The sequence below is a fragment of the Pleurodeles waltl genome, chromosome 5, assembly GCF_031143425.1.
Source record: "Pleurodeles waltl isolate 20211129_DDA chromosome 5, aPleWal1.hap1.20221129, whole genome shotgun sequence".
NCBI classification, from domain to species: domain Eukaryota; kingdom Metazoa; phylum Chordata; class Amphibia; order Caudata; family Salamandridae; genus Pleurodeles; species Pleurodeles waltl.
Window position 1 is genome coordinate 778,222,176 of NC_090444.1, and position 23,437 is coordinate 778,245,612.

Genomic DNA, 23,437 nt, shown 5'->3' on the forward strand with positions numbered 1-23,437 from the left:
ATGAGTTAATAGAGAGGTTCCTTGAGAGGGGATACAGCCAAAAGGTTGTGCAGGCAGCGTAACGTAAGGCCAGTATAAAACAACAAGAAGCCCTATTATTTCCCAAGAAGGCTTGCAAAGCAGATCAGCAAGATGTAATTATGATGATTACAGGATATTGCACTGAACACTTGGAGATTAGGCAACTACTTACTATGCACTGGTATTTCATTAAAAGTGACCCTGTTATTGGGACTTCCATGCAAGCCAGACCACAGTTGATCTTCAGAAGAGCCAAATCTGTGTGACAGGGAGTGTCAAGTAGCAGTCCTGACATTAAATCAATTAAAAGTTGGTTCACTGGAGACAAAGGTTTCAATAAATGCCATAAATGCATGGCCTGTTAATATGGGGTCAGCACAACAGATATCATGATGCCTTTGTCCAGGCCTTGATTTAAAAAATCGAGATGCTTTTCACTCTAAAAGTGATTTAGTAGTATATGTTCTCAAGTGCTCATGCAAGAAACTGTAGGTAGGGATTTCGATCTCGCAAATTCATAAGAGGATTCTTCAGCATGTGAGCGGTCTAAAAAACAAAGATCAAAGCTATCCCATGGCCAAACACTTTAAGGAAGTTCACAACAGTTCAAACCGATTTGAGCTATTTTGTACTCCCTGCCCAGTAACATCAGAAGTGGGACTAGAGAACAAAAACTAAGAAGATTGGAATCACAGCACATTTTGAATTTGAATAGAAAAATTCCAGTAGGGCTCAATACTGAAGAGAACCTGTGTAAAATGTTTGCACTTTATTTAATTCCTTCCAGCTTTACAAACTTAGAGGATTATTTCATGTAGAATCATTAGAACTCTTCTTGTGCAGCTGTTCTGCATTTCTTTTGTTTTTTCAGTTTTATAATCACGATTTTGAGTGCACTTTAATTTTCAGTTGGGAGATGTATCTGTCATATGTGATTGTATCCATGGTAGCAATTCACTGAGCTTTGGCAAAAAATTTTAATTGTCCAGGATGTGCTGACAGTCATTCTGGAAATAATTTTTTGACTGACGTATTTGTCACAATTTGTTTATACTGAGGGGGTGAGTACCACTCTATCGGGCATGAGCTCATTAGCCCACTTGGACTGAATTATAGTATGTGCAGTACAGGCAAGATGCAATTTAAGTGGCCTAAGTATATAAATTATATTGGGGTAGGTGTTACATTTTCACCCGCATGCGGGAAAGCGGGTTTCAAAGAGAGAAAGAATCATAAATATTTTAAGGGCGAACATTATATGATCAAAAATGTTGCCAGGATATGAATTTGTGATGCATTGAGGTTACAATGATGAGCAGTGCTTTCTAAAGGGGATTTTGTTTTATTATTGATTACTCCTCTTTCACATTTTGCATAAAATTTGCTTTACGTATAATGTGTGAAATTGCTATATACAATGTGGTCTGGTGCCTTAATGGTTTATTTATAATGATTTCAATCACAGCTTATTTTTATTGTATTTGTGATAATGTGTCAGGCACTCTCATAGTATTTATTATAGTATTGTTTCTATGTTTACTACGTTCATACGGAGTACCACAAAAGCATGTTTCAAAATGGCGCTCTTTATTTGAACAAGCCGAGGTGTCCGACCGAAATGCGTTGTCATGGTGGCAAAGTAATACAATTTATGAACTGCATAAACAGTCCTTGAAGTGAATTGGTGCCTCTTTTTGGAGTTTGAAAGTGGCATATGACTATGGGCAAATGAGCTGCTGGCTCTGTAACTGAGTTGCCCCCTCGATTTGGTGCACGGTGCAAGGCAGCATTAGCATCTCTCTCTCTCTCTTTATATATATATATATATCTATCTATCTGTGTATATATATATATATATATATATATATATATATATATATATATATATATATATATATATATATATATGTGTGTCTATATTACCTAGTGGCAGTCGCCACTAGGTAGTTATAGGTAAGATTACCTTTCTATACAAAAAGCATTTTTTTACTTGCCTATATCTTTTGCCCCGCTTGACGAATCCAGAAAAATGTGCCAATTCTGTCAGCACTGCCTGGAAAGTTTCTGGGTGATCCGTCCGGTAGGGGGGAGGCAAGAAAAAAAGGGGGTCCCAAAACACATTTTCCCCATTCATTTTTCCATAGGGATTTTGAACAGCTTTAGCGCAAAAACTACTGTACGGAATTATCCCAAATTTTGCAGGAAGGTAGGTTCTGATCCAGAGTGTTATTTTTTTTTGCTTTGGCGTAATTCCATTCAGTAGTTTTTGAGACATTAAAGAAAATCCAAATTTGTATATCTAGGGACGCGAAGGATTCGCGACCCCTAACGATCTCGTGATGAGATCTGATTAGCTGATAACACTTCAACAATGAAGCTGTTGGAGTGTTGTCAGCCATCTTGGGATTCAGCTTCAGCTGAGTCCCATAAAAAAACTTTAAAAATACCAAAAGCGGCCAGGTTATGACCCAGGCCTGAAAAGCATTTTTTTTGTTGATTTTACGGACGGAGATGAGGTGGATCCGTGAATCCGCTTGTAAATTCACAAACAAAACCAGAGTGTTGCACTTCGTTAGTGTAATACCCCTATATGGGCCAAGTCCTGGAGGCTTTTTTTAAAAATAAAAGTGGGGGGGCCTCCTGGCCCCCTCCCGCTGCCTCAGGGTACACCACCTCCCAGGGGCTCTTTTTTTTTAAACGGGGGGGGCTTGTGGCCCCCTCCCGCTGCCGATCCTGTAACAAATGCGGGGGCCCTGTGGCCCCCGCTGTCCTGGGGACCGCCACCACCACCTCCCCGGGTCAATCTTGTAATAAATGCAGGGGGGGGGCAGGGTGCCCCTGCTGCCCTGTGAACCACCACCTCCCCTGGGTGATCTTGTAACTAAAGCGGGGGGTCCTCTGCCCCCCCCACTGCCCCGGGGAACACCAACCCACAGGCAAAGACTGTAGTTGGAGCGGGGGCCATGTGCCCCCCCCCACATTCTGGGGACTACTACCCCTGCAGCTAATGTTTTTTTTTAAAAAGGGGGTCCCTACAGTACCCCTGCACCCTGGGGACCACCACGCCCCGGGGCTAGGAACTAGTTGCCCCCCCTCGAGGAGCATCTGATAGCACTGAGGACCGCCACCCCCAGGGCTGGCTCCTGCTATGTCCCAGGAGTGCCAACCCCCGGGGATAGCTGTTTGCTGTGTCTTGGTTGCAGAACTGCAGCCAAGACACAGCAAACACTTCAGGTTTTGACAGTGGGACCTTTAAAGCAGGTCCCACTGTCAAAATCCAAAGCTTTAATCTCTGTCCTCTGCACGCTTGCAGAGGACAGAGATGAAATGCTTCAGCAAGCAGGGAAGCTGCTGTCAAAGCAGCTCTGTGATGGCTGAAGCATTGGCACTGCGGGGGAAGGCTTAAGGTCTCCCCTGCAGTGTCAGGTAGCCCGTAAGGACATTGTTTAAAAAAAATAACAAAAACAAAGTAGGGACCGTGGTGGAAACCCTTGAGGGTTCCCTTGTGGTCCCACATTGCCCTTAAAGGGCTTTATAATGAAAATTAAATACATTAAAAAATAAAATTAAAAGTAGAGGACGCGGAAGATCGCTTAAGGGTTCCCTCCACGGTCCCTACTTTTTTAAATATATTTTTTTTCACTACACAGCCCACAGAGGGCTTTCAATTTTTTTAGAAAATCCCCATAGCTCAGTGTGAAGGTTGCAGACCTTCCCACTGAGCAATGGGGGTTTGAGTCCAGCTAGACTCATTTTCCTTCCTGCCTTTTTTTAATTAAATCTTTTTTACTTTTTAAAGTATATTAAATAAAAAAAAATTATAAATCTAACAAAAATATATCATCCTAAGCATATGAGATATTAAAGCCTAAAGAAATCTCTCTTTCTCTCTCACTTTCTTTTTCTCTTCCTGTCTCTCTTTCAATCAGTTTCTCACACACCAACTTAGACACTCACGCACCCACTCACAGACGCCACTGACACCCTTATGCAGCCACTAAGAGACTCGCGCACAGGCTGACGCACCCACTAGAACACTGATGTACGCACTCTCACACCTGACAGACAATCAGACAGCCCGTCTCAGCCCCAGATACAGCCTCTCACATCTATTCTCACACCCACAGAAGCTGCAGCTAACTCCTGCCACGCACAGTGAAAGGGCTGTGCACAGAGTGAGTTTGAGTGGTTGGAGAGTGTTGGCCAGGGCTTGCGGTCAACCTCCCCTGCGTATGGGTGAAGGACGTGCACAGTTGGGTGCTTATATGGGGTTGCAATCGCCGCGTGGATTAACGTATAGTAATTAAAATTACTATATGTTAAACAAAACATAGAAATTCATTGAGAAAACCAAAGGTTCAGGGACGTTATAGTTAGGAAATAGAATTTAAAAAACTTAGAAATGTGCTGAAACAACAAAGTTTACAGGGACGTTATAGTTAGGAAATAGTATAAAAAAAAACCTTAGCAATTCACTGAAAAAAACTAAGGTTACATGGACGTTATAGTTAGGTTATAGAGATATCATCAGTGATGTCATCAGTGATGTCACTGAACATGTCATAAGTGATGTAATATAATATGTGAGGTCATAAGCAGTGCATTATGGGAGTGCCACTTATAGTTAGCTAAGGTACCTATAACTGCAGAATTTCTACAGTTTTGTACGAGTAAATTCAGAACCTAACTATAACGTCCATGTAACCTTTGGTTTTTTCAGAGTATATATATATATATATATTGAGCAGATCTTGACTACTATCTATATATATATATATTTGAACCATAAGTAGTATTTGTATTTGTAAAAAGAGATGCACATATCTAGCTATAAACATATAATCAAATTATTCATGTTTGCATACACAAGCATATGCTGTACATTTGTTTTGAGCATGATGTTTATGTTGGAAAGAGACAACTCTTGAGTTATCTTCTGGAGATAAGATAGGTATCCATGGGTGTTATGTTTAAGGTTAATGAATTCAATAGTTTGGTTCCTCAAACAGAGAAAGGTGGACCTCCCATGGATTTATTCTAGTGTGCTGGGGTTTTGAGGCAAGGTGCCAATTTGGAGCAGAGGTTCCTTTGTTGTATTTATATGAAAATTTTATTCCTCATGCAAAGTAGTCATGTTCCATGTATGGTTTGTGGGTTATGCAAAGCAGCTTAAAGGTGGATCTTCTGGCATCTGGTAAACAACGTAAGGCCTTCAAGGCAGGGGAGATGTTGGCTTGTAACTTAACATGTAGAAGTAGTCTGGCAGCAGAGTTCTGAATTTGTCGTAGTCTTTTCATAGTGGATAAAGATGATTTGGGGTAGAGGTTGTTGCCGTAATCAAGTTTGGGCATTACAAGAGGGACAGTAGCTTGAACCTTGTGTTGAAATCCTAGGTGGGGGAAGATGCTTTGCAGAGTTTTATAGTAATGAAGCTTGATCTTGCTAACTTGTCCACTTTGATTATTTGGAGTCCATGGTCATTCCAAGGTTACTTACTTCCTTTGATACTTTAGGACATGGTCCCATAGTGGCATGCCAGGTGCAAAGTAGATCATCATTTTTACAATCGCTACATGTGAGTATTTCAGTTTTGGACACATTCAGTTTTCGATGGCTACATGTTATCCACTGATCGACGACTCAGAAGCAATTGAAGATCTTTGAGTTTTCAATCTCTCTAGGGCTTTCCGGTTTAAGAAGATATGTGTCATCTGCGTAGTGATAGCATGTGAGCAGAAATTAATTGATCATTGCTGTTAATAAAGTCATGAAGATTTTAATGAGGAAGACTTGAGGGACCCCTGCTTTTGTGAAGTATCGTTTGGTTAAGAGAGCGGGAGTATTGATGACATTTCTTCTGCTTTCAAAGTAGGATGTGATCCAGACGAGAGCAGTACATTATATGCCGGCTTTGTGGAGTCTTTGGATTAGAGTGTCATGATCAAAGGTGTTGAAGGCTACTAAAAGGGCCAGGAGAAGTAGAGCAGTGGACCCCATTCTGGTCCACTGTACTCTTAAGGTCATCCCAAATGGCGATGAGAGCAGATACTGTGCTACTTCATGGACAGAATCCTGTTTGGAAATCCGAAAGTATGAAGTTATCTTCAATGAAATATGACATCTTGATGAATGCTGCTCTTTATATCAGTTTGCCCAGGCAAGGTCTATTTGTAATCATTCTGTAGTTGTTGAGTCATGTGGGTGCAGGTTTGCTTTCTTTGATAATGGGCATATGTATACCTTTTCTAAGTCTTCTGGAGAGACTCCTGTTGTTAAAGAATTATTGATGATTGTTCTAACATGAGTGGTCCAAGGGTAGTTCAAAGACTGTTGCTTGAAGATTTGTGGTGGGCAAGGGTCAGAAGGGCAGGCTGCTGGCAAGCTTGTTTTGACAAGATCCATAAACTCAGTCCCTAATTGTTGTTTGAAGGAATGCAGAGACTGTGTTAGCTTACCTTTGGAGGAGATCATTGGAAATGAGCTTGTGCTGTTGGTTTTGCTTTGTTTTAAATAGGAATCCAACATGTCTACTGTGGCTATTTAATGATTTGCCAGCTTGTCAGTGAATCTGAGAGAATTGAGATGAGTTCCTTCTATGCAGTTAGGTTTATGAAATTCTGTGAGAATTTTTATAAAAGTCTTTATTTGTACATTTAGCATTTTGAATACATTTGTTTGAATAGTACCTTTTTTCAACTTTTTTAAAAGTTGAATTGTTTATTATGTTTTTGTTTTGTTGTGAAGTTAGTCTTGAGTGTAATTTGTTTTGAGCCAGGTGAGATGCAGGTTTGCAATTTGTTGTTTTATCTTTTTTTAACTCTGTATTCATTCAAGGTGCTTGTTTTCTTTTGTCCTGTTTTGTTCTTTTTATTGGTATTAGGATAGCAAAAGCTACCCGGAGCCACTCAGAGTTTATGGTGTCTCAATCTGTGTTGGAAGTTAGCTGTATTCAAAACTGAGTATGTTCCACAGTTAATATGTGGTTGCATGCAATGTGGCTTTGGGTATGGTGAGTTCTGGTGTTTTATGTTGGAAAGCAACCAGATGTTGGTCTGGCCATGTGACTGAAGTAATCCTTTGAAAGGTCACTGGTTCTGGATTTGCACAAATTACATCTAGGAGATGTCCAGTGATGTGTTTGGGTTTATGGATGATCTGTTGTAGGTGCATTATGTCCAGCTCAGTGATGAACGTTCTTGGATGGGGCATACTAAGTTTGTCAAACTTTATGTTTAGGTTGCCAAAAATGCATAGATTCAAACGTGGATTCATAAGGTTTGAAACTGTGTCTAGAAACATCGCTGAGAATGGTGAATTGCTGGGTGGTGGTCTGTAAAGAAGGGGGAATTTACAGGAGGAAGTTGGTGTAGGGTGCATCTGATGATGAGGACCTCACAACCTTATATGAAAATGTCATCAGCTTTGGTGAGTTTGATTGTTTCCTTGAATATAACAGCTAGTCCGCGTCCTCTATTGCTTATTTAATTTTGCATGAGAGTTTGAAAGCCTGGAGGAACAGCTCTATGCAATGTTGGAGCCATGACATCTCACAACCATGGTTCAGTTATGGGGAGTAGGTCACATTGTGTGTCAGTGAGTAGGTCGTAAATGTGGTGCTTGTTCTTAGAATGTGATCAAACATTTATGAGTAGGTATTCTAGAGATTGTATTTTGTTGGTGGTGCGACTGTATTTTATAGAAGAGAGATTAGTATAGTCTGAACGTGTAGCAGGTGTACTATTATTGTTGGTATTAACTGCATCAGGATAGCAATAATGTTGTTCGGCTATATTGAATTGTAATCCTTGTCCAGCAGGCTTAGAAGGCATTTTGTTGGGTCTGTGTATGCAGGTAATGTAGATGGTGGTTGAGAGTGAGTTAGTAGGCTGTGTTGTTTTTATAGAGTAGTCTTGTTGTGTAATAGACAAGGAGATTCAAATTTGTGTTGCAAGGTATGGTGTTTATTTCATTTGCATATGTTTAGGGTGGTGGTGGAGAATGTGGGTCGTGTTTTAAGGCTCTATGTTGTGCAAGTGCACAATGGATGAGAAGCGGATTAGTTGGGTTGTTTATGGTAGGTGCTGGTGAAGATAGAAAATGTTTGGTGTAAAGTTTGTTTAGGATCTGTGTTATTTGTCTAGTCATGAGGGTTGGAGTGGGTGTTTGTTTCTATTTTGTGAATGTGATATGAAATTGTGTGTGAGAGATTTTGATGCGTTTGTTTGTGCTCTATGTTTTTTCTTTGGTTAGTAACGAGATGAGATATTGATTTAGTGAGTTTCTGTGAAGGATTTGAAAGCAAAGTACTGTTATTGAGTGGAACTTGAATGGTAAAGGGGTGGTGATGAGCATTGGAAGAGAGTGTATGTGGTGTGTGAGAGGAGATGAAAGGGGTTATAAGTGTTTGTATTAGATGTGGTAGCATGGATAGGTAATATGTGTGGCGGAGTGCGTTGCTGGATGATATAAGGCAGCATTAAGTATAGAGTTAGCGGTAATAGAATGAGGTCCTGCAGAGTAGAGGTTAGAGCTGCTGTTTTATATGAACAAGGTGTGTATATCTGAAGGGATTAAGGTTTGTATAATGTGGGCTTGTGTTGTGCTGTGATGTGTGGATTTGATAGTGGTATAGGACAGAGCTGTTGTTTGTGTGAGAGTGGAGGTGTCATTGTGTGAAAGTAGGTGTAGAAAGGTGTACAGATGTGTTTTTTGGGGCCACATTCTTTAATTAAGGGGAGAGGGTATGTGCCCTCCACCCTGGGCTATTGTCGGCCCCAGGGTGCCCGTCCCCCGGGTCCCAATTCATTTAATAAGGGGAGGGGCGCTGTGAGTGCCCCCTTCCCCGAGCTGCATTTGGCCCTGTGCCTGATTTAAGTAATATGGGGAGGGGGTGCACAACCCTTTGATTTGCATTTACCCCTCATCGTCTGGAGCTCACTGTATTTCTTAAGGGGAGAAGGGCTGTGAGGCCCCCCCAAGGCCTTAAAAGACCCTGGGGACCCCATTTCCCAGGGCCTGTAATTGAGTTAAAAGGGAGGGGGGTCGCATGGCCCCCCTCCCTGAGCCATTAATGGTCTCAGGGACCTCATCCCCTGGGCCAGCTCACTTGCCGTGTCCTGGGGAGACCACCCGCAGGACACAGCAAACTAGTGGGAACATGTTCAAAACTCCCGCCAAAAGGGAGAAAACACAAAGGGCCTCATTTACGAGGCCTTAGCGGCACACTGATTCACTGAGTGTCATTTCTTTTACCCTACTGTGGCGCAGTGAGCGAACCCATATTTACAAGGCCACACAATCCGCCTTGCATGGCTTTTAATGGCCTTGTAAATATGGACTTCTTTCATGCATTAAACCTGCGTGAAAGCGGCATTCCATGGGTGTTGTTTAGGGTGTTCCCAAGCAAAACCCATGGAACCCAAAGGAATCTGACGCATTCCCAGATTTACAAGTCTATGAATGTGTCAGATTCCTCTGCCACCTCAGGGGTGGAGTAAGAGTGACACAACGGGGAAAAATATCCTTATTTCTCCACGTTTTTTCCTCTTTCTATGTGCCTCGCATTCTGCAGCACACATAGAAAGAGGAAAACACCTCTTGTGATTGTTGTTTTGCTGGAAGGTGCCCCTTCCTGCACAAACCAATCATCCCTGTAACGTGGGCATCCTAGTACCATGATACAACGTTGCCTGCATTGGCACTAGGCAGCAATTTGTGGGCCAGCCCAGGGGGAGAGGACAGAAATGTGCTGTGTCTTGTAGATACAGTGCATTTCTGCCCTTTCCTGGTTGCGCAGGGTGGCACAGAAAGGCACTTCCTGGACATCCCTGTGCCACAGCCCTGCTCCAGGGGCCTCATAACTGAGGCCCAAAGTCCGCTCCCAGCAGCCAGAAGCTTTGAAAATGCCTCTGCCAGATTGGCGCAGACATTTGATCTGTGTCCCTGCCTGCACTGAACAGATCAACAGATTGCTCCTGCCTGGAGAGAGCAGCATAAATAACTGCTTCCTCGGGGTGGAAGCAATGCCGGGCTCCTGCAACATGCTGGTAGATGGCTGAGGCAGCAGGGTAAGTGGGACCGATATGCTCAGACGTGTGTCCTGTGCCGACTGTGTCACTGGAACCAGGCTATACCTGGCTGATCAGTCCATAATAAGGACAAAACCAGTCCTGGGTTGCTTGTGTTCTGGTTCAGGGTGGACCTGGTTTGGTAGCTCAGGCTGGGTCAATGCTGATTTGCATTTGTATGGGTCCAACTCAAGAGGAATGGTGTGCAAAATAGCAATGGATTTGGATGCAGCCCCTAGTAAATACTAGTGGCTGAGATTAATTCAAGAAATCCATCCATCACTTTTTGTATACTTAAATTTTGCTTTTAGGCTTAGTGAATAATTTTATCTTTTCTGTTAATGGGTAACAGGATTTAAAATTTGGTAAATATCATCCTTATGCTAATGGAGTTTATGACTTTGGTTCTTACTAAGAGTCGGGCAGAATGGTATTATCACATGGAATTACATTCTGACGGATCATGAGTGGCTGATGTTCTTGCACCTGGTTTTCTCAGGTGTTGAAACACCAGAAACTTTTTTACTGGACTGTAATTCTGCCTGGTAAAATCTCATAAGGCTTTAGCTGCTGCAGCAGCCAAGCCTTGTCCGCCAACCTTAAATGGCCACGACGCCGACATCCGAGACAAGGCACTAGAATGGATCACCTCCTTCCTCTCTGACAGGGCCCAAAAAGTCTGACTCCCCCCCCTCTACTCAGAGGCCACCAAGATCATCTGTGGCGTCTCGCAAGGCTCCTCTCTAAGCCCCCTTCAACCTCTACATGGCCCCTTAGCCACCATCGTCAGACACCACGCACTAAACATCGTCTCATACGCCGACGACATTCAGCTAATAATCTCCCTCACTAACGTCCCGCACACAACCAAAGCCAACTTCCACAACAGAATAAGGGCAGTCGCAGCCTAAATGAAGGAGAGTTGCCTCAAGCTAAATACCGGAAAAATAGAAGTCCTCGTCATCGGCAACAACCCCTCAGCCTGGGACATTTCCTGGTGGCCCACTGCCCTCGGAACTGCTCCGGCCCCCACCGACCATGCCCGCAACCTCAGATTCATCCTGGACTCAGCACTCTCGATGAACCGTCAAGTCAGCGCAGTCTCCCCTGCCTGTTTCAACATCATACACATGCTCCGGAAGATCTTCAAATGGATCCCAACCGAATCCAAAAGAACAGTCACCCAGGCCATCATCAGCAGCCTCTTGGACTACGGCAACACACTCTATGCCGGAACCACCACCAAGGTACAGAAAAGACTGCAACGCATCTAGAATGCCTCCGACTGTCTCATAAAGAACGCCCCCAAACCCAGCCACACCTCTGCCCTACTGAGAGACCTGCACTGGCTCCCGATAGACAAGGGAATCACATTCAAACTTCTCACGCACACATACAAAGCACTCCACAACACCGGACCAGAATACCTCAAGCAGAGACTCCACTTCTACTCGCCCATCAGGCAGCTCTGCTCCACCAACCTCGCCCTCGCCGCCGTCCCAAGTGTCCGGAAGGCCACAGCCAGAGGAAGGTCCTTCTCCCACCACTCCGCTAAGACGTGGAACTCCCTTCCCCTCCACCTTAGAAGATCTCCTACTCTATTGCAATTCAGAAAAGACTTCAAAACTTGGCTCTTCACTTAATCCCCTCTGTTCATCGAAAACCACTCACTCACTGCACCCCCAGTGCCTTGCGACTCTAGCAGGTGACTAGCCGTGCTTTACAAATATAATGATTAATTGATTGATTGAAATGTCCCTTCCCTCCCTTTTCCCCACATTTCCCTCCTTCAAACTTCCCACACAGAGGATTGATTCAGCATACATTTACCACTTACTCAAGGCAGGTGATTAAGGTATGCATTAAACTCCACAGCATTAGGCTGTGTGGTTTTATTGCCTATAAACCCGGTTCCTCGTGGTAATTCTCCATTCTGTGGTGTTCAACTTGTAATTGCATGCTACTGGTGCAGTACTACGGCACGATGATGTAACTTTTGCATTCAGATTTACCACCCACCTATTCAACTCATAATGAGGGCCTTTGTATGAACTTACGTAATTAGGAGGGGAACTTGAATTGTGTTTTAAATCTCCTATGGATAAGATGCTCATAGTTGCTATTAAACAAGTATAAGGAATTGTGATTGATTAGAATCTTAGAAGTGTGTAATGATTGCTGCAACTAAATGTAAAAATAGTTTTAAACGTGACTGACTATAGTGTTTATAAACTGTGACATGAAGTATATTTTGTACAAGATGTTAAGAAACTGTGCTAAATGCTTATATGTTTTTTATTGAAATAAACACAATTATATTGAAAGCTATTAATCAGTCTGTTTATAAGTGAATTACTTATATTAAAATGTCTCGTGGGGCAGGTGGGTTAGAAGCAGACTTGACGCAGATGCTTCTTCTAAAGAACTTGGAAAGGTCTTCTAAGTTTGGGATTTTTCTCGTTATTCTGTTGTGGGATTGTCTGAGAACATCCGATAGGGTGACTTTAGTGGGCTGATCTTCCAGCCACTAGCAGACTCCAGTGATGTGTTGTCACTCGGTCTCTTTAAAATGTTTCTTCAGAGTAATTTTGCATATTTCCCACATTTTGTGCAATATTGTTATCAATTAACTGAACCCAAAAATGTGCATACCTTTTACACATTGAAGCATGACTCCAGTACGCTCAAGTTCAGAATATTTTATTTGGGAGACACTTTCTCTTAAGCAAGACATTTTCTCTTTGAACCGCTCTCCTGCTGCTATTACCCGAGATACTGGCAAAATATATTTTGCAGATTTGTTTAATTACCTCCATTTCACACTAGAAATTCGCACTTTGTACACCCCTTCGTCACCTGAACTGAACTCATCTTAAAACATGTATGTAATTACTAAGCAGTACCAATCAACAATTGGCAAACTTCAATTGTGGTTTTTTTTTTATTGACCTCAGATACTAATAACATTTTATAATGTACATATTATACTGTAAACCTGTTGTTTCTTGCCATAACTTTCATGTTGTGACATTCCCAAAAATTAAAATTCCTTGTGTTTGGTACTTACAGGTACACCTTAGTGGACATTTTACGTGCCATATTACTGTCTTTGGAAGCCATGATTGAGGACCCAGAGCTCCAGGTTAATGGATTTGTCTTGATCATTGACTGGAGCAACTTTACTTTTAAGCAGGCTTCCAAGCTGACTCCAAGCATGCTAAGACTCGCTATAGAGGGACTCCAGGTAAGGGATTACGATTTTGCAAATCTTTTAGTATGCCACAGTTATGTTCTTTTCATCCCAGTGCTGTATTGAGAGTACACATTTCCTTAATCCATTTCTCTTAAGGGTGTCATACTAAAAATATCTCCAGTATCTTCGGGTCGAGTTCAGGCTATATAAAGCTGCAAAAAAATTATGAACATTTTAGATATCGTCTCACATTAGTGAAAGTGTCCTTAACATTATATGAATTCACATTGAAGTTAATTTGCTATCTCATTGTCTGTAAGATCATGGGTCATGAATGACATTAACATTTGGACAGTTATTTGTGCCACAGCATTATCAAGAGATTGTAAGTGACCAAGTAGTTCCTGTATCAGCATCCCTGTTTTAACTTTTACTGGTTCAGGGAACACATGTGGTAATGACTATCTGTTATAAAAGATGACCATTGTAACGGGAACACTGAATGGCTTGGATAATTTTGTAGATGGTCAATATATTGAAAGCATCACCTGCCATGGCACTTTCTTGAAATGCCTATTTTTGTGCCTTTAACATACACTGAAGGTCTCAAGAAATACACATGTAGGCCCTAATTACGAAGGGCCCAGGAAATGGGCTGATATTTCTCTTCTAGAATTACCAAAACTGAGGGTACTATTAAATTCCCATGGTGAAGAAAATGCTGCTCATTATCAGTTGGACCCTGAGGTCCTACTAAAAAATGAAGAATTACTGGGGTATTGCAGATATGGTGATCCATTACCGTGCAAATTCTTCTTTTCCCCAGGTTTTTCTCACAGAAATGTTCCTTCTTGGGGCAGATGAATATCCAGGAGAAAAACACTGGGTCTTTGGTAAAATACATTGATGTCATTACAATGGAGCTTGTAAAAAGAGTTACAAGCTCATTGGAATACTAGAGTGACTTGTAAAGAGGACCTAAGAGTAGCTTCTTGAGTTGAGTGTGGCCAAAAGTTACAAAAGAACTGTATTGGTCATTAAAGAGTAATGTGCAAAACATTTGCGAATCTGCTGCTATGCCTGTGTTGACAAATGATGGAGGGAATTTTCTAATCACTCTTAAAGAAGACAGCATTTAAAAACGAATGCTTCTTAATCTTTTTGCAGACTAGGGCATGAAGATCTTTACAAATTGCTTAAGTGGCTACTAAAGTATTTGGCAATCTTTGGCACTGGTATGGAAAGCAGCCAGTAGTTTCTAAAAAATCAAAGCCACCAAATTAGAATTGGGTCAATCGTACCCTTGAATAAATTGGCTGTTTTCCAAATATTTTCACAAATCTTCATCCTCACCTCCATGTTTCAAAATGTAGACATAGACGATATGGCTGAACAGTACTACCCTATTCCAGATGTGCACTGATGATACTCACAGTATCATCCTACGAGGAAATGTCTCTTTTTGCATGTTCACGCCCACATTTTTGGACTGATGCTGTTGATTTGTGGACTATGAGACTGCACTGAGTCCTGCTAACCAGACCTTAGGCCCAGTGTTCTGACCCTATATAAATTGCAGGTCGAATTGGATATACCCAGTTGGAAAGTACTGACTTCCTTAAAAGTCCCTAGTATATGGTATCCAGGGTACCCAGGGCATGTAAGGCATGTCAATCACAGCTGCCACCCTGTGTGTGACAAGGAACAAAATAGCCACCAGCCTGCCACTGCAAACTGGAAGGACAATGTTTTTTACTGCTAGTTCAACTTTGCCATTTACTACAATGGCAAAGCCACCCTATCCCTTAACACCATATGTGAGTGTCCCCTAAGGAAGGCCTATAGAGCCCTATGGCAGGGAGCTGTATTCTGTTAAATAATACATATATGTTTTATATTTACTAAGGGCAACCCTTCCAAATTCTTAATTTTGCTGTGGATAAAGTTAGTAGCACCATTGGCTAACACAGTGTACCTGGTTGGTCTTCCAATGTGGCTAACTCCTGAACAGGACTATCAAACTGGGTCATGTAAGGTATCAAATTAAACATGACATTAAACCAGACCTGATGCCTAAGCTGAATTTAATACCACTAATAAAGGTGAGAAGCTTTTAGAAAGTTGACACTTGTGCTCTAGTTAGCTCTGTGGCCTCACAAAGGGTCAAGGAGAGGGAACTTGCCCCCAAACCAGTTCTACTGTGGGCGTGTAGCCCTATGGCAGCCACAACTCTAGGGTGGGGTACCAAGCTCCTAAAGGTCGAGTAAGGGTTGTGACATCCTGAAAGGGACAAGATTGTGGCACTCTGGGATAGCCTAATGCCACAGGAACTTCATCTTTAGGTAGGTTGGCATCCATTAACTATTTGCAAGTGACTGTATGGGCCCCTCAGGATACTTTCCTGGGAAACATATGGTATTCTTGTCACTCTAACCCTCAGATCACACTGGAATTGGAAAGACGACTGAAGAGGTACTCCCCAGCTTCCCTTGAACCCACACAAAGAGAGGGTGTATGCTCAGAAGGAGTGCACTTGCTGCACCTTTGGGATAGCAAAGTTTGGATAGCTCCTGGCTCAGAGAAAAGTTGTTTACAGATATCCAATAAAAACAGTGACTCCAAGGATCATTTGGCTGATCTCCTGGAACCAAGTTCAGGGACACAAGAGTTGAAGTTGCCCAAAATGCCAAGTTGGTAACCACTGCAGAAGTGTTGCTGCTACCAATCGCTGGGCACACAACAAGACAAATCAGAGTCAGACAAAAGTTGCACCTGAGTCTGCCTGTCCCAGGAGTGCTATCCAAGTCTGGATTTGTCACACCCAAGAGACACTAGCCCCCATTTAAGGATTTCATCCCAACCATGGTGCAGCCTGACCAGTAGCCCAGTATCGTCTGGCCAGCTACTGCAATGTAGAGGTTTTCAAGGGACATGGATCTCTGTGCCCAAGTTCTCTTGACTTCACCCATGGACCAAAGAGCACCCATAAAGACATACCCATCGACCGTACCACAACCTTGAACCTTTAGAACAACCTCAAAACCTATCAAAAAGTTTTTGTGCAAGGTGTGGTTTTACACTTGGCTCTATATGTATACACTGACACAATAGTATTGCCTTTGAAACAATTTTAATACAACTTGTTAAAGTGGAGTTTCTTGGCTTTTGCTAATTAAATGAGCTAGGTTTCAAAGATATATTCTTCAAAATGGATGTCACATCCATTGTTTGTTATCTCTGCTGTTCATAGTCAAGCAGTCTTTGTTTGTTTCCTATTGACAATGTTCTCAAAGGAAGCTCTTTAACATGGGCTTAGTATTGACTCTTTCTCAAGGTCATTCAGCTTGCTTGTGGTATTGCATTCATTCACAGTAGTTCACTGTTGTTCTGTAGCTAGTTTGTTTTGAAGTCTCTGGATGACACTAGGTCAGAAAAAGAATGACTAACATCCTTACAGCTGTATGACACTCAATATTTTTGTGCTTCTATTTGTTGAAACTGTATTCTTTTGCTCACACCATGATAAATCTCCACTTTCAATATTTCCTAAGAGATTATTTCCTCTATAGACCCTAAAATTTGGGGGCGGGCCAGAACCTTTTTGGGTTCCACCAGGAATGTTGTCCATTTCATTCCTAATTTTGCTGCATATCTGAATAGTGGCATTTTTCTTTGACTTGCTATTTTTCTGTACTGATGGCCTTTATGGCAATAATCTTATGCACCTGAACTATGATTCCAGTATAGTACCCTTGGAATTTTTGTAATAAATCCTTTACAGATTTCCATTCCATCATAGACCTCCCTTATTGAGTCTGTCCTTTACTCATTGACTGTATTTTTTCAATATTGGTTGATACCTTATCTTGGGACACATTGCCTCATGAAATTGAGGTTAACACTGTCTCCAATAACCCCACAAGTGGGCATACCATTGAGATGTCTCTGAGTTGTAGGATTTTAGAGGTACACCGTGCCCACACAGACAAGAAATGTCAAAATTCTACGAGTATTCTATGGTATTGGTCTAACATTGTCAAAGTCAAATTACAAATTTAAATCAATCTATGCTTCTAAAACCACTCTGTGACCTGCACATGAAGCAGTGTTGTTTTATCGTATAACATATTAGTCTCCTATAATTTGCACTGGAGTAACCAACATAGGTGTGTACAAGTAGCCTCAGTGATCAAAGCATAGGCGCCAGACCTTTACCTACCATAAGAAATGTAATTAGCCACTTAACTGCTTTGAAATCAGTATTTTGGTCCTCTCTTCAGACAATGCCCTTCCAGGTTAGCAATCGAGGATTTGAATATCTCAACCTCATCCATGCCCGCCTTGCACAGTAGATTCTAAAAGCAAAACTATAAACTCCATCAGTCAATATACAACGTTTACATTTACTGTCATTTGAAATTAAGCAAGAGTTCACCATTTGATTTTTAACATACCATGGGTTATCGAAATAACATAAATGCTGTTGCTTGTTGAATTAAAAATATGACTACATTTGCAAATGGTATAGGTTCATAGGGCAGGATACGTATGCTAAAACTGTTTAGTACTTTTTCTTTTCAGTGTTGGATAGCGCGGACCTTTTTCTAATTTGACATGATGGCTTGCCCTTCTCTACTCCGCTGATGCATTTATCCAAAGGTCAAATAATTCTGAGGTTGTAATTTAGATGTTTTCCGGTCTCAGTGACTCTCCGTAGCCTTTTCCCGTCATCATCCATTTGGCATTATCTAGTGCACACATAAGTGCGGCAGAGACAGACCTGAGGCCGCAGGCTACTCTGCCTGTCAGTAGTATTTCATTTAACCTTTGCGATAGTGTGAGCCACAGAGTTTGCTTTTCATATTTTGGGAGCAATACGCAGATGCTGCGGGGTCTCGTGACAACTGATTTCTCTTAGAAAAACGCATGAACAAACAAAAGATGTATTCCTCACAGGGTAGTAGCCAGAAAAAAAAAAAAAAAACTACTTTGAACCCAAGCTCTGATGGAAGCAAGCAAGCCATACATGCTCCCTAAAAGCGCTCCCTAGTCTCTTCAATCCAAGAACGGATCATTTCTTCCTTTAACTCTTCCATCCACCCTCTGATATGCATCGTTAAACCTTTAAATTTTTTCATCCATTCATTCTTTCATTCTTCATCCATCATTCAATCTTTACCCATTCTATTCATACATTGGCCATTCCATCATCCATCCGTACAACATTCACCATCCAGCTAAATATCCATCAGTTGACTTATCCATCCATCAAAAAAGCCTTCCATACATCAATTGATCATTTTGTCCATTCAATCAGCCATCCACCATTTCCACCCATCCTCTTAGATTTCCATTTACTGTGCTATCCATCCATCCATCCTCTCAAATTATCAATTACTCTGTTCTGACATCCTTTCACCCAACCACACATCCTCTCAGATTTCCATTTTCTCTGCCATACTTTCACCCACCCATCCATCCTCTCAGATATCATTTACATTGCCATCCATCTATCCATCATCCATCCATCCATCCATTTCAGATTTCCATTTACTCTGCCATCTTTTCATCCACCCACCCATCCTCTCAGATTTCCATCTACTGTGCCATGTTTTCATCCACCCATCTACCCGTCATCATACCTACTCATTCACCTATCCTTTCACCCACTAATCTACCCATCCTTTTACCCATCCATTGATCATCCATTGTTTAACCCTTCCATACTTTCACCCACCCACCCATTCTTTCATGCAGTCATCCATCCACCCTTTCATCCAGCCCTCCTTTCACTAACCCATCCATCTGTTTACCCACTCACCCTTTCACCTACACATCCATCCATTTATGCATCCATCCTTCCTTTCTTTCATCCATCCACCCTTTCTCTCACTCATCCTTCCATTCTTTCTTCATTCTATGTTTCATCCACTCATCTTTCTAGCCTTTCACCCACTCATCTATCTGTTCATCGCCCATCCTATCATCCATGTATTCATCCATCCTTTCTTCCACCCATTCTTTCACCCACTTATTCACCCATTCACTTGCCCACCCCCCTTTCCCTTTTCCGTTAGGCTTTATTTTTTTCCTTTCAGCGATAGTTGTAAGCTTGTTTCTGTCACGTTGCAGATAAAAGAGGCCCATAAGAACCCTGCTCCCACTGTAGCTGTAAACTGGGGGGTCATGACGCTCCTGATTTGTAATTTTACCTTGCTTTACTTAGCACACCGCTTTGGTTATTCCCGATTTAACTGAACTTACTGTGAACTTACCCTGTTTCTGGCAGGATAATGGTGGACACCTTTCTAGGGCACATCCAATCACAGTGGCACTAGACTGCCCTCGTGAGTAGTAATTATGGCCTCATTCATATCTCAAGTTGCACTGGGGGCTGCCTTTGATGGGCAGTGACATCTGTTTATGTGGGTCAGAACTTATTTTTCATCAACAGACTTTCACCCATAGCAACCGAGGAAAAAGCAGGAAAGGGCGAAAGATGGAGAAAGAGAAAGATAAGAAAACATTGACAAAGGCACACAGAGGAATGAAAAAGTACCTGCCAGAATGAAACAGGGGCCCTGACCACTAAACATTTTTGTCTAGTGCTATTTCATATCCTTGGCGATATGCACTTAGTATCAACACCTTTTACCACCATGTTATGATAGCAGGTGTCTGGAGGTTGTAATGTGTCACACACATATTTGTGCATAGTAGTTGTGTTGTAATTTTGCTGTAGGGGTGATGTGTTGTGTTTTTTTTTGTTCTGCCATGTTATTGTGCTGCATTATTGCAATGTGATGTTGTTATGTAGTACTGGTCTGTTGTGTTACATACTGTTTCGACTGTTTCATCGTATTGTGCCTTGCAATGTTTCTATTGCCTTATTCCTTCATCACTGATGGTTTTCAGTAATGTGAGTACCTTGCTTCCCCTATCTAAAGTGCATGTTATTTGTCCATCACCGCTCGGGAAAACCTGGTGGTCACGAAGAGAAAAAAAAATAATAACACCCCATAATGTAGGAGAAAACTTTCAGGGTGGGGTGTCATTAATAGTTTTTTGTTCCTTAGATGCAAACTCCTGATTTAGAGTTTGTTTATGAAAAACAAAGAAGCCTGGTGTGCAGCCCCCTAAAAGAGGGTGACTGTGCAACGAACATTTAGTGCATTCAGAGGAACTGCTGTGGTGGCAGCTAATGTAAAGGCACAGAGATCAGCACAGCATAGGCTGTGATCTTAATTTGTCAGATAGCCAGTCCGGCCAGCATAGCAGTGGGTGGATGGATGGTGAACTGCTAGCAAGGATCTAAATCAGGCCTTAATTGTTCTTTCTGTCCTCTCTTGAAGAACAAACATACCAAGAGGCATGATTTAATTTTCCTGGAGGGCAGCTAGGATCCCTCCCCTTTTTATTTAATGACCACAGCAAACTCAAACAAACACTTCAAAATATTACTCTTCATTCAGGAATGATAAAATTACCCACTGTATCTCTTCCCTTTTTTTAAGTCCCGGCTAGACAGCAAATGCACTGTCTCATAAAGACATGTTGTATTCAGTTTGTGAGCCTCAGCCCACCTATAAGCTTACCATTTTCACACTCCTTTGTTGCTCTCATAGTGTTTCTCCCCATTTGTCCATGGCATGAATGCATTATGCCTCTTCTTAGGTTTCCGCCTTCCAAGAGCATGGACCAAGTAGAAGCATCTATCCACTGCTCCCATGTTATGACCTGCATTAGGAAGTTATTTTGTTCTTTGTTTTTCAGCTCTCTACATAGTGCTCATGCTTTTACTAGTCCTTCTCCTCCCATCTGCCCTCACCTGCCCAAAGCCACCAGTGTCAGATGCATTCTGCTTGTGACGTTAGTGTTGAGCTTACTCTGCTCTCCAAACTATCATCTCCCTTCGTTATATATATATCTATATTAGGTACTTAGTGCCTGAACGGATTACATATTTATTTATTTTTTGGGGGGGAAGAATTCTGCTGCAATTTACTAAAGATGCAATTGTGACATACAATGTATGAAATACAGCCTGCCAATTCGAACATTTTTTAGTTTCACCATCAAAACCGATAATAGCTTGGGACTCCCAATATGTAAATCTAACTTTCAGCCTATGCCTAACCTCAGACTCAATCACAGACCAATCGGTGGAACGGCCCTCTTGGAAAAGTTGGATTTAAACGTAATAGATATCTACACATTAGAGGAGCAAATTGTTTTTAGTGCTATGCATTTTCTGTAAAGAAAAAGTCCATCATTCAGTAAATAATAGCATGAATGTGCTAATCAGAGCAAGGTCAGATTTCAATGCTTGCTTTTTTAGTATGATTAAGCACCAAGGTGTGATCGCATCCAGAATTTCATCTTTCTCCACGGATTACAAATCTACACGTTTTGTTGATGTGAGTTAAAAGTGTTATCACATCGTTTTCAGATGACAACAACATGATGTATGTGCATGATACGGCCAATAGCTGACAAATAAGCTGCTATCTTTTCCCACTGCTTTATACTTTTCTTTACTTACATTCTAGACTGTAACTCTAGCTGCTCTGTCACTGCATCATGTAATGCTGGTCCTTCTTCTATGTCCATGATGTAAGCTGTGTCTGTATATAACTCACCAGGTTGAGGAACCAGGTAAGGGAGCTCAATTTTAATGCGCAAAACCACACCCCCTAGCACTCAGTGGTGACATAATGGCCAGGACCAGCTACAGAACCGTTCTTCTGCAGAGAACCCATATGACAATGTCACCAACTCCAGCACCATACACAAACACATTAACATTGGCAAGGCCTTTAGCTCTCAAATTGTCAATACCTATTGGCTTTGCAATGCTTGTCAGAAAATTGCCATGCCCATCAGTCCCCCAAAAAAACCCATTGCTTGCATTAGACTGCACGAGCCCAACAAATGAAATCCAAACCGAGAAATTCGAGAAGAGGTTAAAGATTAACCATATGACCAGAAATAATTGATCCCAAAATACCGTCGATGCACAGATGTACAGGGAGTGCAGAATTATTAGGCAAGTTGTATTTTTGAGGATTAATTTTATTATTGAACAACAACCATGTTCTCAATGAACCCAAAAAACTCATTAATATCAAAGCTGAATATTTTTGGAAGAAGTTTTTAGTTTGTTTTTAGTTTTAGCTATGTTAGGGGGATATCTGTGTGTGCAGGTGACTATTACTGTGCATAATTATTAGGCAACTTAACCAAAAAAAAATATATACCCATTTCAATTATTTATTATTACCAGTGAAACCAATATAACATCTCAACATTCACAAATATACATTTCTGACATTCAAAAACAAATCAGTGACCAATATAGCCACCTTTCTTTGCAAGGACACTCAAAAGCCTGCCATCCATGGATTCTGTCAGTGTTTTGATCTGTTCACCATCAACATTGCGTGCAGCAGCAACCACAGCCTCCCAGACACTGTTCAGAGAGGTGTACTGTTTTCCCTCCTTGTAAATCTCACATTTGATGATGGACCACAGGTTCTCAATGGGGTTCAGATCAGGTGAACAAGGAGGCCATGTCATTAGATTTCCTTCTTTTATACCCTTTCTTGCCAGCCACGCTGTGGAGTACTTGGACGCGTGTGATGGAGCATTGTCCTGCATGAAAATCATGTTTTTCTTGAAGGATGCAGACTTCTTCCTGTACCACTGCTTGAAGAAGGTGTCTTCCAGGAACTGGCAGTAGGACTGGGAGTTGAGCTTGACTCCATCCTCAACCCGAAAAGGCCCCACAAGCTCATCTTTGATGATACCAGCCCAAACCAGTACTCCACCTCCACCTTGCTGGCGTCTGAGTCGGACTGGAGCTCTCTGCCCTTTACCAATCCAGCCACGGGCCCATCCATCTGGCCCATCAAGACTCACTCTCATTTCATCAGTCCATAAAACCTTAGAAAAATCAGTCTTGAGATATTTATTGGCCCAGTCTTGACGTTTCAGCTTGTGTGTCTTGTTCAGTGGTGGTCGTCTTTCAGCCTTTCTTACCTTGGCCATGTCTCTGAGTATTGCACACCTTGTGCTTTTGGGCACTCCAGTGATGTTGCAGCTCTGAAATATGGCCAAACTGGTGGCAAGTGGCATCGTGGCAGCTGCACGCTTGACT

At 41.9% G+C, this 23,437-nt stretch overlaps 1 protein-coding gene across 1 annotated transcript in view; it reads left to right on the forward strand.

Moving 5' to 3' along the window:
- CLVS2 (clavesin 2) overlaps positions 1-23,437 on the forward strand; it is a 309,211-nt gene that overhangs the window by 111,467 nt on the left and 174,307 nt on the right. Inside the window, exon 2 of the mRNA XM_069234757.1 lies at positions 13,158-13,332. Coding sequence (XP_069090858.1) covers positions 13,158-13,332 — 175 coding nt within the window. The remainder of the gene's footprint in view (positions 1-13,157; positions 13,333-23,437) is intronic.